Source organism: Chenopodium quinoa, unplaced genomic scaffold, assembly GCF_001683475.1.
Source record: "Chenopodium quinoa cultivar QQ74 unplaced genomic scaffold, ASM168347v1, whole genome shotgun sequence".
NCBI classification, from domain to species: Eukaryota; Viridiplantae; Streptophyta; class Magnoliopsida; order Caryophyllales; family Amaranthaceae; genus Chenopodium; species Chenopodium quinoa.
This window is the reverse complement of record NW_018744304.1, coordinates 5,121,203-5,137,680: the sequence shown is the minus strand read 5'-3', so window position 1 is coordinate 5,137,680 and position 16,478 is coordinate 5,121,203. Positions and strand designations below refer to the sequence as shown.

The window sequence follows — 16,478 nt, the reverse complement described above, 5'->3', positions numbered from 1 at the left end:
ATCTGCACTTTCTTCCTTCTTGTAATCATTTGGGCGGAGTTCAGGACCAATGTCTCGTACCCAGCTTGCTGCATAAAGACGGGAGGCCTCCTTCAGGACCTGGAGAAATTTACAAGAAAGATCAAGGGTAGGATGAATAGGATAAACTTGTCTTTAAGACAGAGTTACTCTACCATTTCTCAGGAAGCTATTAAAAGATTCATAAAAATTGAAGATAAAGAGGAAGCTACTTAGCTACTAATGAGAGAGAGGACACAGGATTACATAGGTGTATTTGAATTTCTGGAATAAGCAATAAGGAACTCAAATCCCCAACCCCACATTCCCAACCATACAAAATCATGAAAGTAGGAGATCAAATATATCCACTGTACATGGTCTATCCAGCATTGATTTGATATTAATTACAACTGCATCGCAAATTCAGAAGTTAATAGATTTAAGAATTCTGATTTGGGATGGAGGAAAGTGAAAATGGTGACAGTTCGAGTACTTTTAAAATACTATTTGCAAAACATTTCATGAAAAAGCTATGAAGCAGCTAAAAGTTGCCAGCTCAGAATTTTGAACCACCTAGTGAGTTGCATAATACTACGTAATATATAGCACTTGATTGAGAGAATAACCAAACGTACTACGTAGTAGTATTTTGTAATTTTTAATCTTAGATCTTGCAGATGTCCATATGATATAGTGTCAAACTTAGAAGATGTTCAGACATCTAACGCTAAATCATGGAGAATTTCTAGGAAAATTTTATCATACAAATCAGTACAAAACTGAGCAGATCAACAATCTCTAGCAGTCATAGAGCATGTAATGGCAGATCTAGGATCATTACTACTATTATATCCAAATGATCTATTTTTAGACAAGGTTTATTACCAAGATCCTCTAGTGTTGTTGGTTCTTTCTCCTTATTTTCATTTGATCCATTTTTATCTGCACTTTCTTCCTTCTTGTAATCATTTGGGCGGAGTTCAGGACCAATGTCTCGTACCCAGCTTGCTGCATAAAGACGGGAGGCCTCCTTCAGGACCTGGAGAATTTACAAGAAGATCAAGGGTAGGATGAATAGGATAAACTTGTCTTTAAGACAGAGTTACTCTACCATTTCTCAGGAGCTATTAAAAGATTCATAAAAATTGAAGATAAAGAGGAAGCTACTTAGCTACTAATGAGAGAGAGGACACAGGATTACATAGGTGTATTTGAATTTCTGGAATAAGCAATAAGGAACTCAAATCCCCAACCCCACATTCCCAACCATACAAAATCATGAAAGTAGGAGATCAAATATATCCACTGTACATGGTCTATCCAGCATTGATTTGATATTAATTACAACTGCATCGCAAATTCAGAAGTTAATAGATTTAAGAATTCTGATTTGGGATGGAGGAAAGTGAAAATGGTGACAGTTCGAGTACTTTTAAAATACTATTTGCAAAACATTTCATGAAAAGCTATGAAGCAGCTAAAAGTTGCCAGCTCAGAATTTTGAACCACCTAGTGAGTTGCATAATACTACGTAATATATAGCACTTGATTGAGAGAATAACCAAACGTACTACGTAGTAGTATTTTGTAATTTTTAATCTTAGATCTTGCAGATGTCCATATGATATAGTGTCAAACTTAGAAGATGTTCAGACATCTAACGCTAAATCATGGAGAATTTCTAGGAAAATTTTATCATACAAATCAGTACAAAACTGAGCAGATCAACAATCTCTAGCAGTCATAGAGCATGTAATGGCAGATCTAGGATCATTACTACTATTATATCCAAATGATCTATTTTTAGACAAGGTTTATTACCAAGATCCTCTAGTGTTGTTGGTTCTTTCTCCTTATTTTCATTTGATCCATTTTTATCTGCACTTTCTTCCTTCTTGTAATCATTTGGGCGGAGTTCAGGACCAATGTCTCGTACCCAGCTTGCTGCATAAAGACGGGAGGCCTCCTTCAGGACCTGGAGAATTTACAAGAAAGATCAAGGGTAGGATGAATAGGATAAACTTGTCTTTAAGACAGAGTTACTCTACCATTTCTCAGGAGCTATTAAAAGATTCATAAAAATTGAAGATAAAGAGGAAGCTACTTAGCTACTAATGAGAGAGAGGACACAGGATTACATAGGTGTATTTGAATTTCTGGAATAAGCAATAAGGAACTCAAATCCCCAACCCCACATTCCCAACCATACAAAATCATGAAAGTAGGAGATCAAATATATCCACTGTACATGGTCTATCCAGCATTGATTTGATATTAATTACAACTGCATCGCAAATTCAGAAGTTAATAGATTTAAGAATTCTGATTTGGGATGGAGGAAAGTGAAAATGGTGACAGTTCGAGTACTTTTAAAATACTATTTGCAAAACATTTCATGAAAAGCTATGAAGCAGCTAAAAGTTGCCAGCTCAGAATTTTGAACCACCTAGTGAGTTGCATAATACTACGTAATATATAGCACTTGATTGAGAGAATAACCAAACGTACTACGTAGTAGTATTTTGTAATTTTTAATCTTAGATCTTGCAGATGTCCATATGATATAGTGTCAAACTTAGAAGATGTTCAGACATCTAACGCTAAATCATGGAGAATTTCTAGGAAAATTTTATCATACAAATCAGTACAAAACTGAGCAGATCAACAATCTCTAGCAGTCATAGAGCATGTAATGGCAGATCTAGGATCATTACTACTATTATATCCAAATGATCTATTTTTAGACAAGGTTTATTACCAAGATCCTCTAGTGTTGTTGGTTCTTTCTCCTTATTTTCATTTGATCCATTTTTATCTGCACTTTCTTCCTTCTTGTAATCATTTGGGCGGAGTTCAGGACCAATGTCTCGTACCCAGCTTGCTGCATAAAGACGGGAGGCCTCCTTCAGGACCTGGAGAATTTACAAGAAAGATCAAGGGTAGGATGAATAGGATAAACTTGTCTTTAAGACAGAGTTACTCTACCATTTCTCAGGAGCTATTAAAAGATTCATAAAAATTGAAGATAAAGAGGAAGCTACTTAGCTACTAATGAGAGAGAGGACACAGGATTACATAGGTGTATTTGAATTTCTGGAATAAGCAATAAGGAACTCAAATCCCCAACCCCACATTCCCAACCATACAAAATCATGAAAGTAGGAGATCAAATATATCCACTGTACATGGTCTATCCAGCATTGATTTGATATTAATTACAACTGCATCGCAAATTCAGAAGTTAATAGATTTAAGAATTCTGATTTGGGATGGAGGAAAGTGAAAATGGTGACAGTTCGAGTACTTTTAAAATACTATTTGCAAAACATTTCATGAAAAGCTATGAAGCAGCTAAAAGTTGCCAGCTCAGAATTTTGAACCACCTAGTGAGTTGCATAATACTACGTAATATATAGCACTTGATTGAGAGAATAACCAAACGTACTACGTAGTAGTATTTTGTAATTTTTAATCTTAGATCTTGCAGATGTCCATATGATATAGTGTCAAACTTAGAAGATGTTCAGACATCTAACGCTAAATCATGGAGAATTTCTAGGAAAATTTTATCATACAAATCAGTACAAAACTGAGCAGATCAACAATCTCTAGCAGTCATAGAGCATGTAATGGCAGATCTAGGATCATTACTACTATTATATCCAAATGATCTATTTTTAGACAAGGTTTATTACCAAGATCCTCTAGTGTTGTTGGTTCTTTCTCCTTATTTTCATTTGATCCATTTTTATCTGCACTTTCTTCCTTCTTGTAATCATTTGGGCGGAGTTCAGGACCAATGTCTCGTACCCAGCTTGCTGCATAAAGACGGGAGGCCTCCTTCAGGACCTGGAGAATTTACAAGAAAGATCAAGGGTAGGATGAATAGGATAAACTTGTCTTTAAGACAGAGTTACTCTACCATTTCTCAGGAGCTATTAAAAGATTCATAAAAATTGAAGATAAAGAGGAAGCTACTTAGCTACTAATGAGAGAGAGGACACAGGATTACATAGGTGTATTTGAATTTCTGGAATAAGCAATAAGGAACTCAAATCCCCAACCCCACATTCCCAACCATACAAAATCATGAAAGTAGGAGATCAAATATATCCACTGTACATGGTCTATCCAGCATTGATTTGATATTAATTACAACTGCATCGCAAATTCAGAAGTTAATAGATTTAAGAATTCTGATTTGGGATGGAGGAAAGTGAAAATGGTGACAGTTCGAGTACTTTTAAAATACTATTTGCAAAACATTTCATGAAAAGCTATGAAGCAGCTAAAAGTTGCCAGCTCAGAATTTTGAACCACCTAGTGAGTTGCATAATACTACGTAATATATAGCACTTGATTGAGAGAATAACCAAACGTACTACGTAGTAGTATTTTGTAATTTTTAATCTTAGATCTTGCAGATGTCCATATGATATAGTGTCAAACTTAGAAGATGTTCAGACATCTAACGCTAAATCATGGAGAATTTCTAGGAAAATTTTATCATACAAATCAGTACAAAACTGAGCAGATCAACAATCTCTAGCAGTCATAGAGCATGTAATGGCAGATCTAGGATCATTACTACTATTATATCCAAATGATCTATTTTTAGACAAGGTTTATTACCAAGATCCTCTAGTGTTGTTGGTTCTTTCTCCTTATTTTTCATTTGATCCATTTTTATCTGCACTTTCTTCCTTCTTGTAATCATTTGGGCGGAGTTCAGGACCAATGTCTCGTACCCAGCTTGCTGCATAAAGACGGGAGGCCTCCTTCAGGACCTGGAGAATTTACAAGAAAGATCAAGGGTAGGATGAATAGGATAAACTTGTCTTTAAGACAGAGTTACTCTACCATTTCTCAGGAGCTATTAAAAGATTCATAAAAATTGAAGATAAAGAGGAAGCTACTTAGCTACTAATGAGAGAGAGGACACAGGATTACATAGGTGTATTTGAATTTCTGGAATAAGCAATAAGGAACTCAAATCCCCAACCCCACATTCCCAACCATACAAAATCATGAAAGTAGGAGATCAAATATATCCACTGTACATGGTCTATCCAGCATTGATTTGATATTAATTACAACTGCATCGCAAATTCAGAAGTTAATAGATTTAAGAATTCTGATTTGGGATGGAGGAAAGTGAAAATGGTGACAGTTCGAGTACTTTTAAAATACTATTTGCAAAACATTTCATGAAAAGCTATGAAGCAGCTAAAAGTTGCCAGCTCAGAATTTTGAACCACCTAGTGAGTTGCATAATACTACGTAATATATAGCACTTGATTGAGAGAATAACCAAACGTACTACGTAGTAGTATTTTGTAATTTTTAATCTTAGATCTTGCAGATGTCCATATGATATAGTGTCAAACTTAGAAGATGTTCAGACATCTAACGCTAAATCATGGAGAATTTCTAGGAAAATTTTATCATACAAATCAGTACAAAACTGAGCAGATCAACAATCTCTAGCAGTCATAGAGCATGTAATGGCAGATCTAGGATCATTACTACTATTATATCCAAATGATCTATTTTTAGACAAGGTTTATTACCAAGATCCTCTAGTGTTGTTGGTTCTTTCTCCTTATTTTCATTTGATCCATTTTTATCTGCACTTTCTTCCTTCTTGTAATCATTTGGGCGGAGTTCAGGACCAATGTCTCGTACCCAGCTTGCTGCATAAAGACGGGAGGCCTCCTTCAGGACCTGGAGAATTTACAAGAAAGATCAAGGGTAGGATGAATAGGATAAACTTGTCTTTAAGACAGAGTTACTCTACCATTTCTCAGGAGCTATTAAAAGATTCATAAAAATTGAAGATAAAGAGGAAGCTACTTAGCTACTAATGAGAGAGAGGACACAGGATTACATAGGTGTATTTGAATTTCTGGAATAAGCAATAAGGAACTCAAATCCCCAACCCCACATTCCCAACCATACAAAATCATGAAAGTAGGAGATCAAATATATCCACTGTACATGGTCTATCCAGCATTGATTTGATATTAATTACAACTGCATCGCAAATTCAGAAGTTAATAGATTTAAGAATTCTGATTTGGGATGGAGGAAAGTGAAAATGGTGACAGTTCGAGTACTTTTAAAATACTATTTGCAAAACATTTCATGAAAAAGCTATGAAGCAGCTAAAAGTTGCCAGCTCAGAATTTTGAACCACCTAGTGAGTTGCATAATACTACGTAATATATAGCACTTGATTGAGAGAATAACCAAACGTACTACGTAGTAGTATTTTGTAATTTTTAATCTTAGATCTTGCAGATGTCCATATGATATAGTGTCAAACTTAGAAGATGTTCAGACATCTAACGCTAAATCATGGAGAATTTCTAGGAAAATTTTATCATACAAATCAGTACAAAACTGAGCAGATCAACAATCTCTAGCAGTCATAGAGCATGTAATGGCAGATCTAGGATCATTACTACTATTATATCCAAATGATCTATTTTTAGACAAGGTTTATTACCAAGATCCTCTAGTGTTGTTGGTTCTTTCTCCTTATTTTCATTTGATCCATTTTTATCTGCACTTTCTTCCTTCTTGTAATCATTTGGGCGGAGTTCAGGACCAATGTCTCGTACCCAGCTTGCTGCATAAAGACGGGAGGCCTCCTTCAGGACCTGGAGAATTTACAAGAAAGATCAAGGGTAGGATGAATAGGATAAACTTGTCTTTAAGACAGAGTTACTCTACCATTTCTCAGGAGCTATTAAAAGATTCATAAAAATTGAAGATAAAGAGGAAGCTACTTAGCTACTAATGAGAGAGAGGACACAGGATTACATAGGTGTATTTGAATTTCTGGAATAAGCAATAAGGAACTCAAATCCCCAACCCCACATTCCCAACCATACAAAATCATGAAAGTAGGAGATCAAATATATCCACTGTACATGGTCTATCCAGCATTGATTTGATATTAATTACAACTGCATCGCAAATTCAGAAGTTAATAGATTTAAGAATTCTGATTTGGGATGGAGGAAAGTGAAAATGGTGACAGTTCGAGTACTTTTAAAATACTATTTGCAAAACATTTCATGAAAAGCTATGAAGCAGCTAAAAGTTGCCAGCTCAGAATTTTGAACCACCTAGTGAGTTGCATAATACTACGTAATATATAGCACTTGATTGAGAGAATAACCAAACGTACTACGTAGTAGTATTTTGTAATTTTTAATCTTAGATCTTGCAGATGTCCATATGATATAGTGTCAAACTTAGAAGATGTTCAGACATCTAACGCTAAATCATGGAGAATTTCTAGGAAAATTTTTATCATACAAATCAGTACAAAACTGAGCAGATCAACAATCTCTAGCAGTCATAGAGCATGTAATGGCAGATCTAGGATCATTACTACTATTATATCCAAATGATCTATTTTTAGACAAGGTTTATTACCAAGATCCTCTAGTGTTGTTGGTTCTTTCTCCTTATTTTCATTTGATCCATTTTTATCTGCACTTTCTTCCTTCTTGTAATCATTTGGGCGGAGTTCAGGACCAATGTCTCGTACCCAGCTTGCTGCATAAAGACGGGAGGCCTCCTTCAGGACCTGGAGAATTTACAAGAAAGATCAAGGGTAGGATGAATAGGATAAACTTGTCTTTAAGACAGAGTTACTCTACCATTTCTCAGGAGCTATTAAAAAGATTCATAAAAATTGAAGATAAAGAGGAAGCTACTTAGCTACTAATGAGAGAGAGGACACAGGATTACATAGGTGTATTTGAATTTCTGGAATAAGCAATAAGGAACTCAAATCCCCAACCCCACATTCCCAACCATACAAAATCATGAAAGTAGGAGATCAAATATATCCACTGTACATGGTCTATCCAGCATTGATTTGATATTAATTACAACTGCATCGCAAATTCAGAAGTTAATAGATTTAAGAATTCTGATTTGGGATGGAGGAAAGTGAAAATGGTGACAGTTCGAGTACTTTTAAAATACTATTTGCAAAACATTTCATGAAAAGCTATGAAGCAGCTAAAAGTTGCCAGCTCAGAATTTTGAACCACCTAGTGAGTTGCATAATACTACGTAATATATAGCACTTGATTGAGAGAATAACCAAACGTACTACGTAGTAGTATTTTGTAATTTTTAATCTTAGATCTTGCAGATGTCCATATGATATAGTGTCAAACTTAGAAGATGTTCAGACATCTAACGCTAAATCATGGAGAATTTCTAGGAAAATTTTATCATACAAATCAGTACAAAACTGAGCAGATCAACAATCTCTAGCAGTCATAGAGCATGTAATGGCAGATCTAGGATCATTACTACTATTATATCCAAATGATCTATTTTTAGACAAGGTTTATTACCAAGATCCTCTAGTGTTGTTGGTTCTTTCTCCTTATTTTCATTTGATCCATTTTTATCTGCACTTTCTTCCTTCTTGTAATCATTTGGGCGGAGTTCAGGACCAATGTCTCGTACCCAGCTTGCTGCATAAAGACGGGAGGCCTCCTTCAGGACCTGGAGAATTTACAAGAAAGATCAAGGGTAGGATGAATAGGATAAACTTGTCTTTAAGACAGAGTTACTCTACCATTTCTCAGGAGCTATTAAAAGATTCATAAAAATTGAAGATAAAGAGGAAGCTACTTAGCTACTAATGAGAGAGAGGACACAGGATTACATAGGTGTATTTGAATTTCTGGAATAAGCAATAAGGAACTCAAATCCCCAACCCCACATTCCCAACCATACAAAATCATGAAAGTAGGAGATCAAATATATCCACTGTACATGGTCTATCCAGCATTGATTTGATATTAATTACAACTGCATCGCAAATTCAGAAGTTAATAGATTTAAGAATTCTGATTTGGGATGGAGGAAAGTGAAAATGGTGACAGTTCGAGTACTTTTAAAATACTATTTGCAAAACATTTCATGAAAAGCTATGAAGCAGCTAAAAGTTGCCAGCTCAGAATTTTGAACCACCTAGTGAGTTGCATAATACTACGTAATATATAGCACTTGATTGAGAGAATAACCAAACGTACTACGTAGTAGTATTTTGTAATTTTTAATCTTAGATCTTGCAGATGTCCATATGATATAGTGTCAAACTTAGAAGATGTTCAGACATCTAACGCTAAATCATGGAGAATTTCTAGGAAAATTTTATCATACAAATCAGTACAAAACTGAGCAGATCAACAATCTCTAGCAGTCATAGAGCATGTAATGGCAGATCTAGGATCATTACTACTATTATATCCAAATGATCTATTTTTAGACAAGGTTTATTACCAAGATCCTCTAGTGTTGTTGGTTCTTTCTCCTTATTTTCATTTGATCCATTTTTATCTGCACTTTCTTCCTTCTTGTAATCATTTGGGCGGAGTTCAGGACCAATGTCTCGTACCCAGCTTGCTGCATAAAGACGGGAGGCCTCCTTCAGGACCTGGAGAATTTACAAGAAAGATCAAGGGTAGGATGAATAGGATAAACTTGTCTTTAAGACAGAGTTACTCTACCATTTCTCAGGAGCTATTAAAAGATTCATAAAAATTGAAGATAAAGAGGAAGCTACTTAGCTACTAATGAGAGAGAGGACACAGGATTACATAGGTGTATTTGAATTTCTGGAATAAGCAATAAGGAACTCAAATCCCCAACCCCACATTCCCAACCATACAAAATCATGAAAGTAGGAGATCAAATATATCCACTGTACATGGTCTATCCAGCATTGATTTGATATTAATTACAACTGCATCGCAAATTCAGAAGTTAATAGATTTAAGAATTCTGATTTGGGATGGAGGAAAGTGAAAATGGTGACAGTTCGAGTACTTTTAAAATACTATTTGCAAAACATTTCATGAAAAGCTATGAAGCAGCTAAAAGTTGCCAGCTCAGAATTTTGAACCACCTAGTGAGTTGCATAATACTACGTAATATATAGCACTTGATTGAGAGAATAACCAAACGTACTACGTAGTAGTATTTTGTAATTTTTAATCTTAGATCTTGCAGATGTCCATATGATATAGTGTCAAACTTAGAAGATGTTCAGACATCTAACGCTAAATCATGGAGAATTTCTAGGAAAATTTTATCATACAAATCAGTACAAAACTGAGCAGATCAACAATCTCTAGCAGTCATAGAGCATGTAATGGCAGATCTAGGATCATTACTACTATTATATCCAAATGATCTATTTTTAGACAAGGTTTATTACCAAGATCCTCTAGTGTTGTTGGTTCTTTCTCCTTATTTTCATTTGATCCATTTTTATCTGCACTTTCTTCCTTCTTGTAATCATTTGGGCGGAGTTCAGGACCAATGTCTCGTACCCAGCTTGCTGCATAAAGACGGGAGGCCTCCTTCAGGACCTGGAGAATTTACAAGAAAGATCAAGGGTAGGATGAATAGGATAAACTTGTCTTTAAGACAGAGTTACTCTACCATTTCTCAGGAGCTATTAAAAGATTCATAAAAATTGAAGATAAAGAGGAAGCTACTTAGCTACTAATGAGAGAGAGGACACAGGATTACATAGGTGTATTTGAATTTCTGGAATAAGCAATAAGGAACTCAAATCCCCAACCCCACATTCCCAACCATACAAAATCATGAAAGTAGGAGATCAAATATATCCACTGTACATGGTCTATCCAGCATTGATTTGATATTAATTACAACTGCATCGCAAATTCAGAAGTTAATAGATTTAAGAATTCTGATTTGGGATGGAGGAAAGTGAAAATGGTGACAGTTCGAGTACTTTTAAAATACTATTTGCAAAACATTTCATGAAAAGCTATGAAGCAGCTAAAAGTTGCCAGCTCAGAATTTTGAACCACCTAGTGAGTTGCATAATACTACGTAATATATAGCACTTGATTGAGAGAATAACCAAACGTACTACGTAGTAGTATTTTGTAATTTTTAATCTTAGATCTTGCAGATGTCCATATGATATAGTGTCAAACTTAGAAGATGTTCAGACATCTAACGCTAAATCATGGAGAATTTCTAGGAAAATTTTATCATACAAATCAGTACAAAACTGAGCAGATCAACAATCTCTAGCAGTCATAGAGCATGTAATGGCAGATCTAGGATCATTACTACTATTATATCCAAATGATCTATTTTTAGACAAGGTTTATTACCAAGATCCTCTAGTGTTGTTGGTTCTTTCTCCTTATTTTCATTTGATCCATTTTTATCTGCACTTTCTTCCTTCTTGTAATCATTTGGGCGGAGTTCAGGACCAATGTCTCGTACCCAGCTTGCTGCATAAAGACGGGAGGCCTCCTTCAGGACCTGGAGAATTTACAAGAAAGATCAAGGGTAGGATGAATAGGATAAACTTGTCTTTAAGACAGAGTTACTCTACCATTTCTCAGGAGCTATTAAAAGATTCATAAAAATTGAAGATAAAGAGGAAGCTACTTAGCTACTAATGAGAGAGAGGACACAGGATTACATAGGTGTATTTGAATTTCTGGAATAAGCAATAAGGAACTCAAATCCCCAACCCCACATTCCCAACCATACAAAATCATGAAAGTAGGAGATCAAATATATCCACTGTACATGGTCTATCCAGCATTGATTTGATATTAATTACAACTGCATCGCAAATTCAGAAGTTAATAGATTTAAGAATTCTGATTTGGGATGGAGGAAAGTGAAAATGGTGACAGTTCGAGTACTTTTAAAATACTATTTGCAAAACATTTCATGAAAAGCTATGAAGCAGCTAAAAGTTGCCAGCTCAGAATTTTGAACCACCTAGTGAGTTGCATAATACTACGTAATATATAGCACTTGATTGAGAGAATAACCAAACGTACTACGTAGTAGTATTTTGTAATTTTTAATCTTAGATCTTGCAGATGTCCATATGATATAGTGTCAAACTTAGAAGATGTTCAGACATCTAACGCTAAATCATGGAGAATTTCTAGGAAAATTTTATCATACAAATCAGTACAAAACTGAGCAGATCAACAATCTCTAGCAGTCATAGAGCATGTAATGGCAGATCTAGGATCATTACTACTATTATATCCAAATGATCTATTTTTAGACAAGGTTTATTACCAAGATCCTCTAGTGTTGTTGGTTCTTTCTCCTTATTTTCATTTGATCCATTTTTATCTGCACTTTCTTCCTTCTTGTAATCATTTGGGCGGAGTTCAGGACCAATGTCTCGTACCCAGCTTGCTGCATAAAGACGGGAGGCCTCCTTCAGGACCTGGAGAATTTACAAGAAAGATCAAGGGTAGGATGAATAGGATAAACTTGTCTTTAAGACAGAGTTACTCTACCATTTCTCAGGAGCTATTAAAAGATTCATAAAAATTGAAGATAAAGAGGAAGCTACTTAGCTACTAATGAGAGAGAGGACACAGGATTACATAGGTGTATTTGAATTTCTGGAATAAGCAATAAGGAACTCAAATCCCCAACCCCACATTCCCAACCATACAAAATCATGAAAGTAGGAGATCAAATATATCCACTGTACATGGTCTATCCAGCATTGATTTGATATTAATTACAACTGCATCGCAAATTCAGAAGTTAATAGATTTAAGAATTCTGATTTGGGATGGAGGAAAGTGAAAATGGTGACAGTTCGAGTACTTTTAAAATACTATTTGCAAAACATTTCATGAAAAGCTATGAAGCAGCTAAAAGTTGCCAGCTCAGAATTTTGAACCACCTAGTGAGTTGCATAATACTACGTAATATATAGCACTTGATTGAGAGAATAACCAAACGTACTACGTAGTAGTATTTTGTAATTTTTAATCTTAGATCTTGCAGATGTCCATATGATATAGTGTCAAACTTAGAAGATGTTCAGACATCTAACGCTAAATCATGGAGAATTTCTAGGAAAATTTTATCATACAAATCAGTACAAAACTGAGCAGATCAACAATCTCTAGCAGTCATAGAGCATGTAATGGCAGATCTAGGATCATTACTACTATTATATCCAAATGATCTATTTTTAGACAAGGTTTATTACCAAGATCCTCTAGTGTTGTTGGTTCTTTCTCCTTATTTTCATTTGATCCATTTTTATCTGCACTTTCTTCCTTCTTGTAATCATTTGGGCGGAGTTCAGGACCAATGTCTCGTACCCAGCTTGCTGCATAAAGACGGGAGGCCTCCTTCAGGACCTGGAGAATTTACAAGAAAGATCAAGGGTAGGATGAATAGGATAAACTTGTCTTTAAGACAGAGTTACTCTACCATTTCTCAGGAGCTATTAAAAGATTCATAAAAATTGAAGATAAAGAGGAAGCTACTTAGCTACTAATGAGAGAGAGGACACAGGATTACATAGGTGTATTTGAATTTCTGGAATAAGCAATAAGGAACTCAAATCCCCAACCCCACATTCCCAACCATACAAAATCATGAAAGTAGGAGATCAAATATATCCACTGTACATGGTCTATCCAGCATTGATTTGATATTAATTACAACTGCATCGCAAATTCAGAAGTTAATAGATTTAAGAATTCTGATTTGGGATGGAGGAAAGTGAAAATGGTGACAGTTCGAGTACTTTTAAAATACTATTTGCAAAACATTTCATGAAAAGCTATGAAGCAGCTAAAAGTTGCCAGCTCAGAATTTTGAACCACCTAGTGAGTTGCATAATACTACGTAATATATAGCACTTGATTGAGAGAATAACCAAACGTACTACGTAGTAGTATTTTGTAATTTTTAATCTTAGATCTTGCAGATGTCCATATGATATAGTGTCAAACTTAGAAGATGTTCAGACATCTAACGCTAAATCATGGAGAATTTCTAGGAAAATTTTATCATACAAATCAGTACAAAACTGAGCAGATCAACAATCTCTAGCAGTCAAACTAATTATAAGTGTTTATCTACAAAAGAGGGCGGAGACATATATAGGGGAGAGAGGGTTTAAAGTTGAACTACGCATGGTGACAATATGTCAATATCAAACAGATCAGAGAAATAAAAAAGCAAGGTAAAACGGAGTTGAATAACGATTTTCAGAAAGAAAACTGGAAGTTGAAACTCACAGATTGTGTGAGAATACACACATTCTCTGTGAATTTAGCAGTGGCTAAAGAAACAATTAGATAAGTGACACCATAATGAAAGTAGGATCTATATGAAGCAACAGAAATCTTACATAATATGATTCCTTCCAAGTCAATTTACGCCGCTTTTTAATGTGAGGCGGATCAGGTAATGAGGAAGGAAATGCTATTTCTTTCAAATCATAACGAACATAATCTTTAATTTTCCTGCACACGACCTTGAACTTCATATTCAAATTTGAAGAATATTAACACATTGACCTGAAAAGAATAGAAAGTTACCATATGAGTTCTTCAAAAAACAAAAAGACACATAATTTCTTCAAAAACTCAACATTCAACTTTTTATCTACCACACCATTAGGTACAGTTCTCATGAATTTGCAAGTTTTTGTTAAGCTGAAGTGGAGCACAATATGTAATTACACTCTACAGTAATGCTAATGAAAACAGTAGTATAACTTGAGTATCAAAGAGCTTCCCAAGATATTCAAGCACTTTCTTACATCAATCACTGAGTCATTAACCATAACATGGAATTAACTTCATTTTAAATCAACTCGATGTAACATGTAATTGGTTTTTTTTAAGATATAAAGATTAATCCATGTAATTGGCTACTTTTAAAATAGCTAGTGAAATTTTGTAGCCATAATACTAATACAACTTATTCTTAATGTACTCAATCTTGACCATTCATGATATTAGCTATTGACCAAATTCAATTACTATATAATCTTTTGCTTGTTTGTTTTTCCAATTGCAACGCAGTTAACTATATATTTGTATCTTCTAAAAATTATCTACCCTACCTACCATCAAACCAAAAAGGCCACAGAATGAAAGCAGCACAAAAATATATAGATACTGTGACAAGCATTTCAACAAACAGGTGGTGGGCATTTCATAATCTTGATAATATAGACAACAATTAAGCATGCAATCGTTCACAGAAAACATACAAACCACAATATGATTACTGGATTTTACTCTAACTAAGTGAGATCAAATCATTCAAGCCCCATTTAGATTACTAACAGAATAATCACTGAAATTAAAACTGGAAAGTAAGAAATAGCCAAAATAAAATAAAATGGGGTTAACCTTGTAAAATTCCTCTTTGAATTATCAAATTGAGTCGCAAAAAGATGAATTCTGGGAGAAATGATGTTCATCACTCACGCTCAACCATGATTATGGATAAATGGTAATTAAGACCGACCCAATTAGAGATGACAATTCTAAATGGATATCCGCAAACCCGATCCACCCGATATAAATAAATGGATGAAAATCCGCGTTAAACGGATGAAGGGTGGGTGACGGATCGGGTCGGGTCGGATTCGGGTGGAGCTCCGTTACATTCATCACCCAATCCGTCATCCGTTTATCACCCGATCCGTCATCCACCCGAACATATATAATATAATTTTTTTATTTATTTTAAACTCAAACGAGTTCTATACTACAGACTACGTTTACATTTTTTCAAATTATTTCTAAAATGTCGTTTTTAAAATATTTAAAAGGCCCTCCTAATTTCACAAACCCTAACTGAAGACTGTATCTAAAGCCCTGTTTGGTTTGATGTAAAAGGTTTTCATGAAAAATGAATTTTTCATTTTTTCCCATTTTCCTTTGTTTGGTTTGTTAAGGAGTGGAAAACAATTTTTCAAGGGTGGAAAATTCCATCCTTAATAATGGAAAACATTTTCCTTCCAAAAACAAGGGAAGCCACATTTTCATCTTTCCTCCTTACCTTTTTTTTTTTTTACTTCTCTCTCATTTATCCTTACATTTCCACTTTTATTTTTTATTTTTCTTGGACTTTTCTTGTATGCAATCAAATAAAGGAAAACTAATTTGAAATTGTGTTTTTCCTTGAAAATATATTTTCCTTGAAAACTAATTTTCCATTGAAAATGTTTTACATTAAACCAAACGGGGCCTAAGTCTAAAACTCTCAACGCCACCCCTCTCTCCTCTCTCTCTCCTAACATAAACTCCATTGAAATTAAACTCACTCTCCCTCAGTCCCTCACTCTCTTTCCTCACTGAAATTGTACGCCTCATCATTCCTCACTGAATTTGCACGCCTCACGGCCTCAGACAGTCAGACCTCACCGGCGAGAGTTTGCGAAACTCCGATCTTCACTTGTAGGCTGTAGCGGCGACACTTCTCATCTCCCCCTTTAATTTATTTTGTTCATGATTTTGTATTCTAATTGTTGCCGTAATTCATGATTATGAATTGTATATATTGCTAATTGCTATAGTTTGTGATTATTGCTATAGCTTGTTAAATAAAACGCAAGTTTGTAATTTGGTTTTGTGATTATTTTGAAA

At 34.9% G+C, this 16,478-nt stretch overlaps 1 protein-coding gene and 1 long non-coding RNA gene across 3 annotated transcripts; both read right to left on the bottom strand.

Annotated features, from left to right (window-relative positions):
- Window position 1: 1 nt before the first annotated feature.
- Window positions 2–4,671, bottom strand: LOC110695683. Its single transcript, XR_002506172.1, has 6 exons — window positions 4,633–4,671; window positions 3,696–3,849; window positions 2,759–2,912; window positions 1,822–1,975; window positions 886–1,039; window positions 2–99 (listed from the first exon to the last, which is right to left on the bottom strand). It is a non-coding gene; the product is annotated as an uncharacterized LOC110695683 (long non-coding RNA).
- Window positions 4,672–4,674: 3 nt separating this feature from the next.
- On the bottom strand, window positions 4,675–16,478 carry LOC110695681. Of its 2 annotated transcripts, XR_002506170.1 has the most exons (12): window positions 15,237–16,478; window positions 14,225–14,393; window positions 13,070–13,223; window positions 12,133–12,286; window positions 11,196–11,349; window positions 10,259–10,412; window positions 9,322–9,475; window positions 8,385–8,538; window positions 7,447–7,600; window positions 6,509–6,662; window positions 5,571–5,724; window positions 4,675–4,787 (listed from the first exon to the last, which is right to left on the bottom strand). XR_002506170.1 is itself a non-coding variant. In XM_021872912.1 (4 exons), exons 2-4 carry the CDS (start codon window positions 14,360–14,362, stop codon window positions 12,228–12,230), a joined length of 351 nt encoding a protein of 116 aa, XP_021728604.1. In that variant the 5' UTR covers window positions 14,363–14,393; window positions 15,237–16,476; the 3' UTR covers window positions 11,358–12,227. The 2 variants fall into 2 exon arrangements, 1 of the variants encoding a protein (XP_021728604.1); XM_021872912.1 differs by lacking the exons at window positions 4,675–4,787; window positions 5,571–5,724; window positions 6,509–6,662; ... (3 more) ...; window positions 10,259–10,412; window positions 11,196–11,349 and having other exon boundaries at window positions 11,358–12,286; window positions 15,237–16,476.

Coding starts and splice junctions, on each gene's coding strand:
- LOC110695681 (XM_021872912.1), bottom strand. CDS start 14,362: ATGAAGTTCAAGGTCGTGTGCAGGAAAATTAAAGATTATGTTCGTTAT. Junction 13,224..14,224: donor CTTGGAAGGAATCATATTAT/GTAAGATTTCTG, acceptor TAAATTCTCCAG/GTCCTGAAGGAGGCCTCCCG. Junction 12,287..13,069: donor AACAACACTAGAGGATCTTG/GTAATAAACCTT, acceptor TAAATTCTCCAG/GTCCTGAAGGAGGCCTCCCG.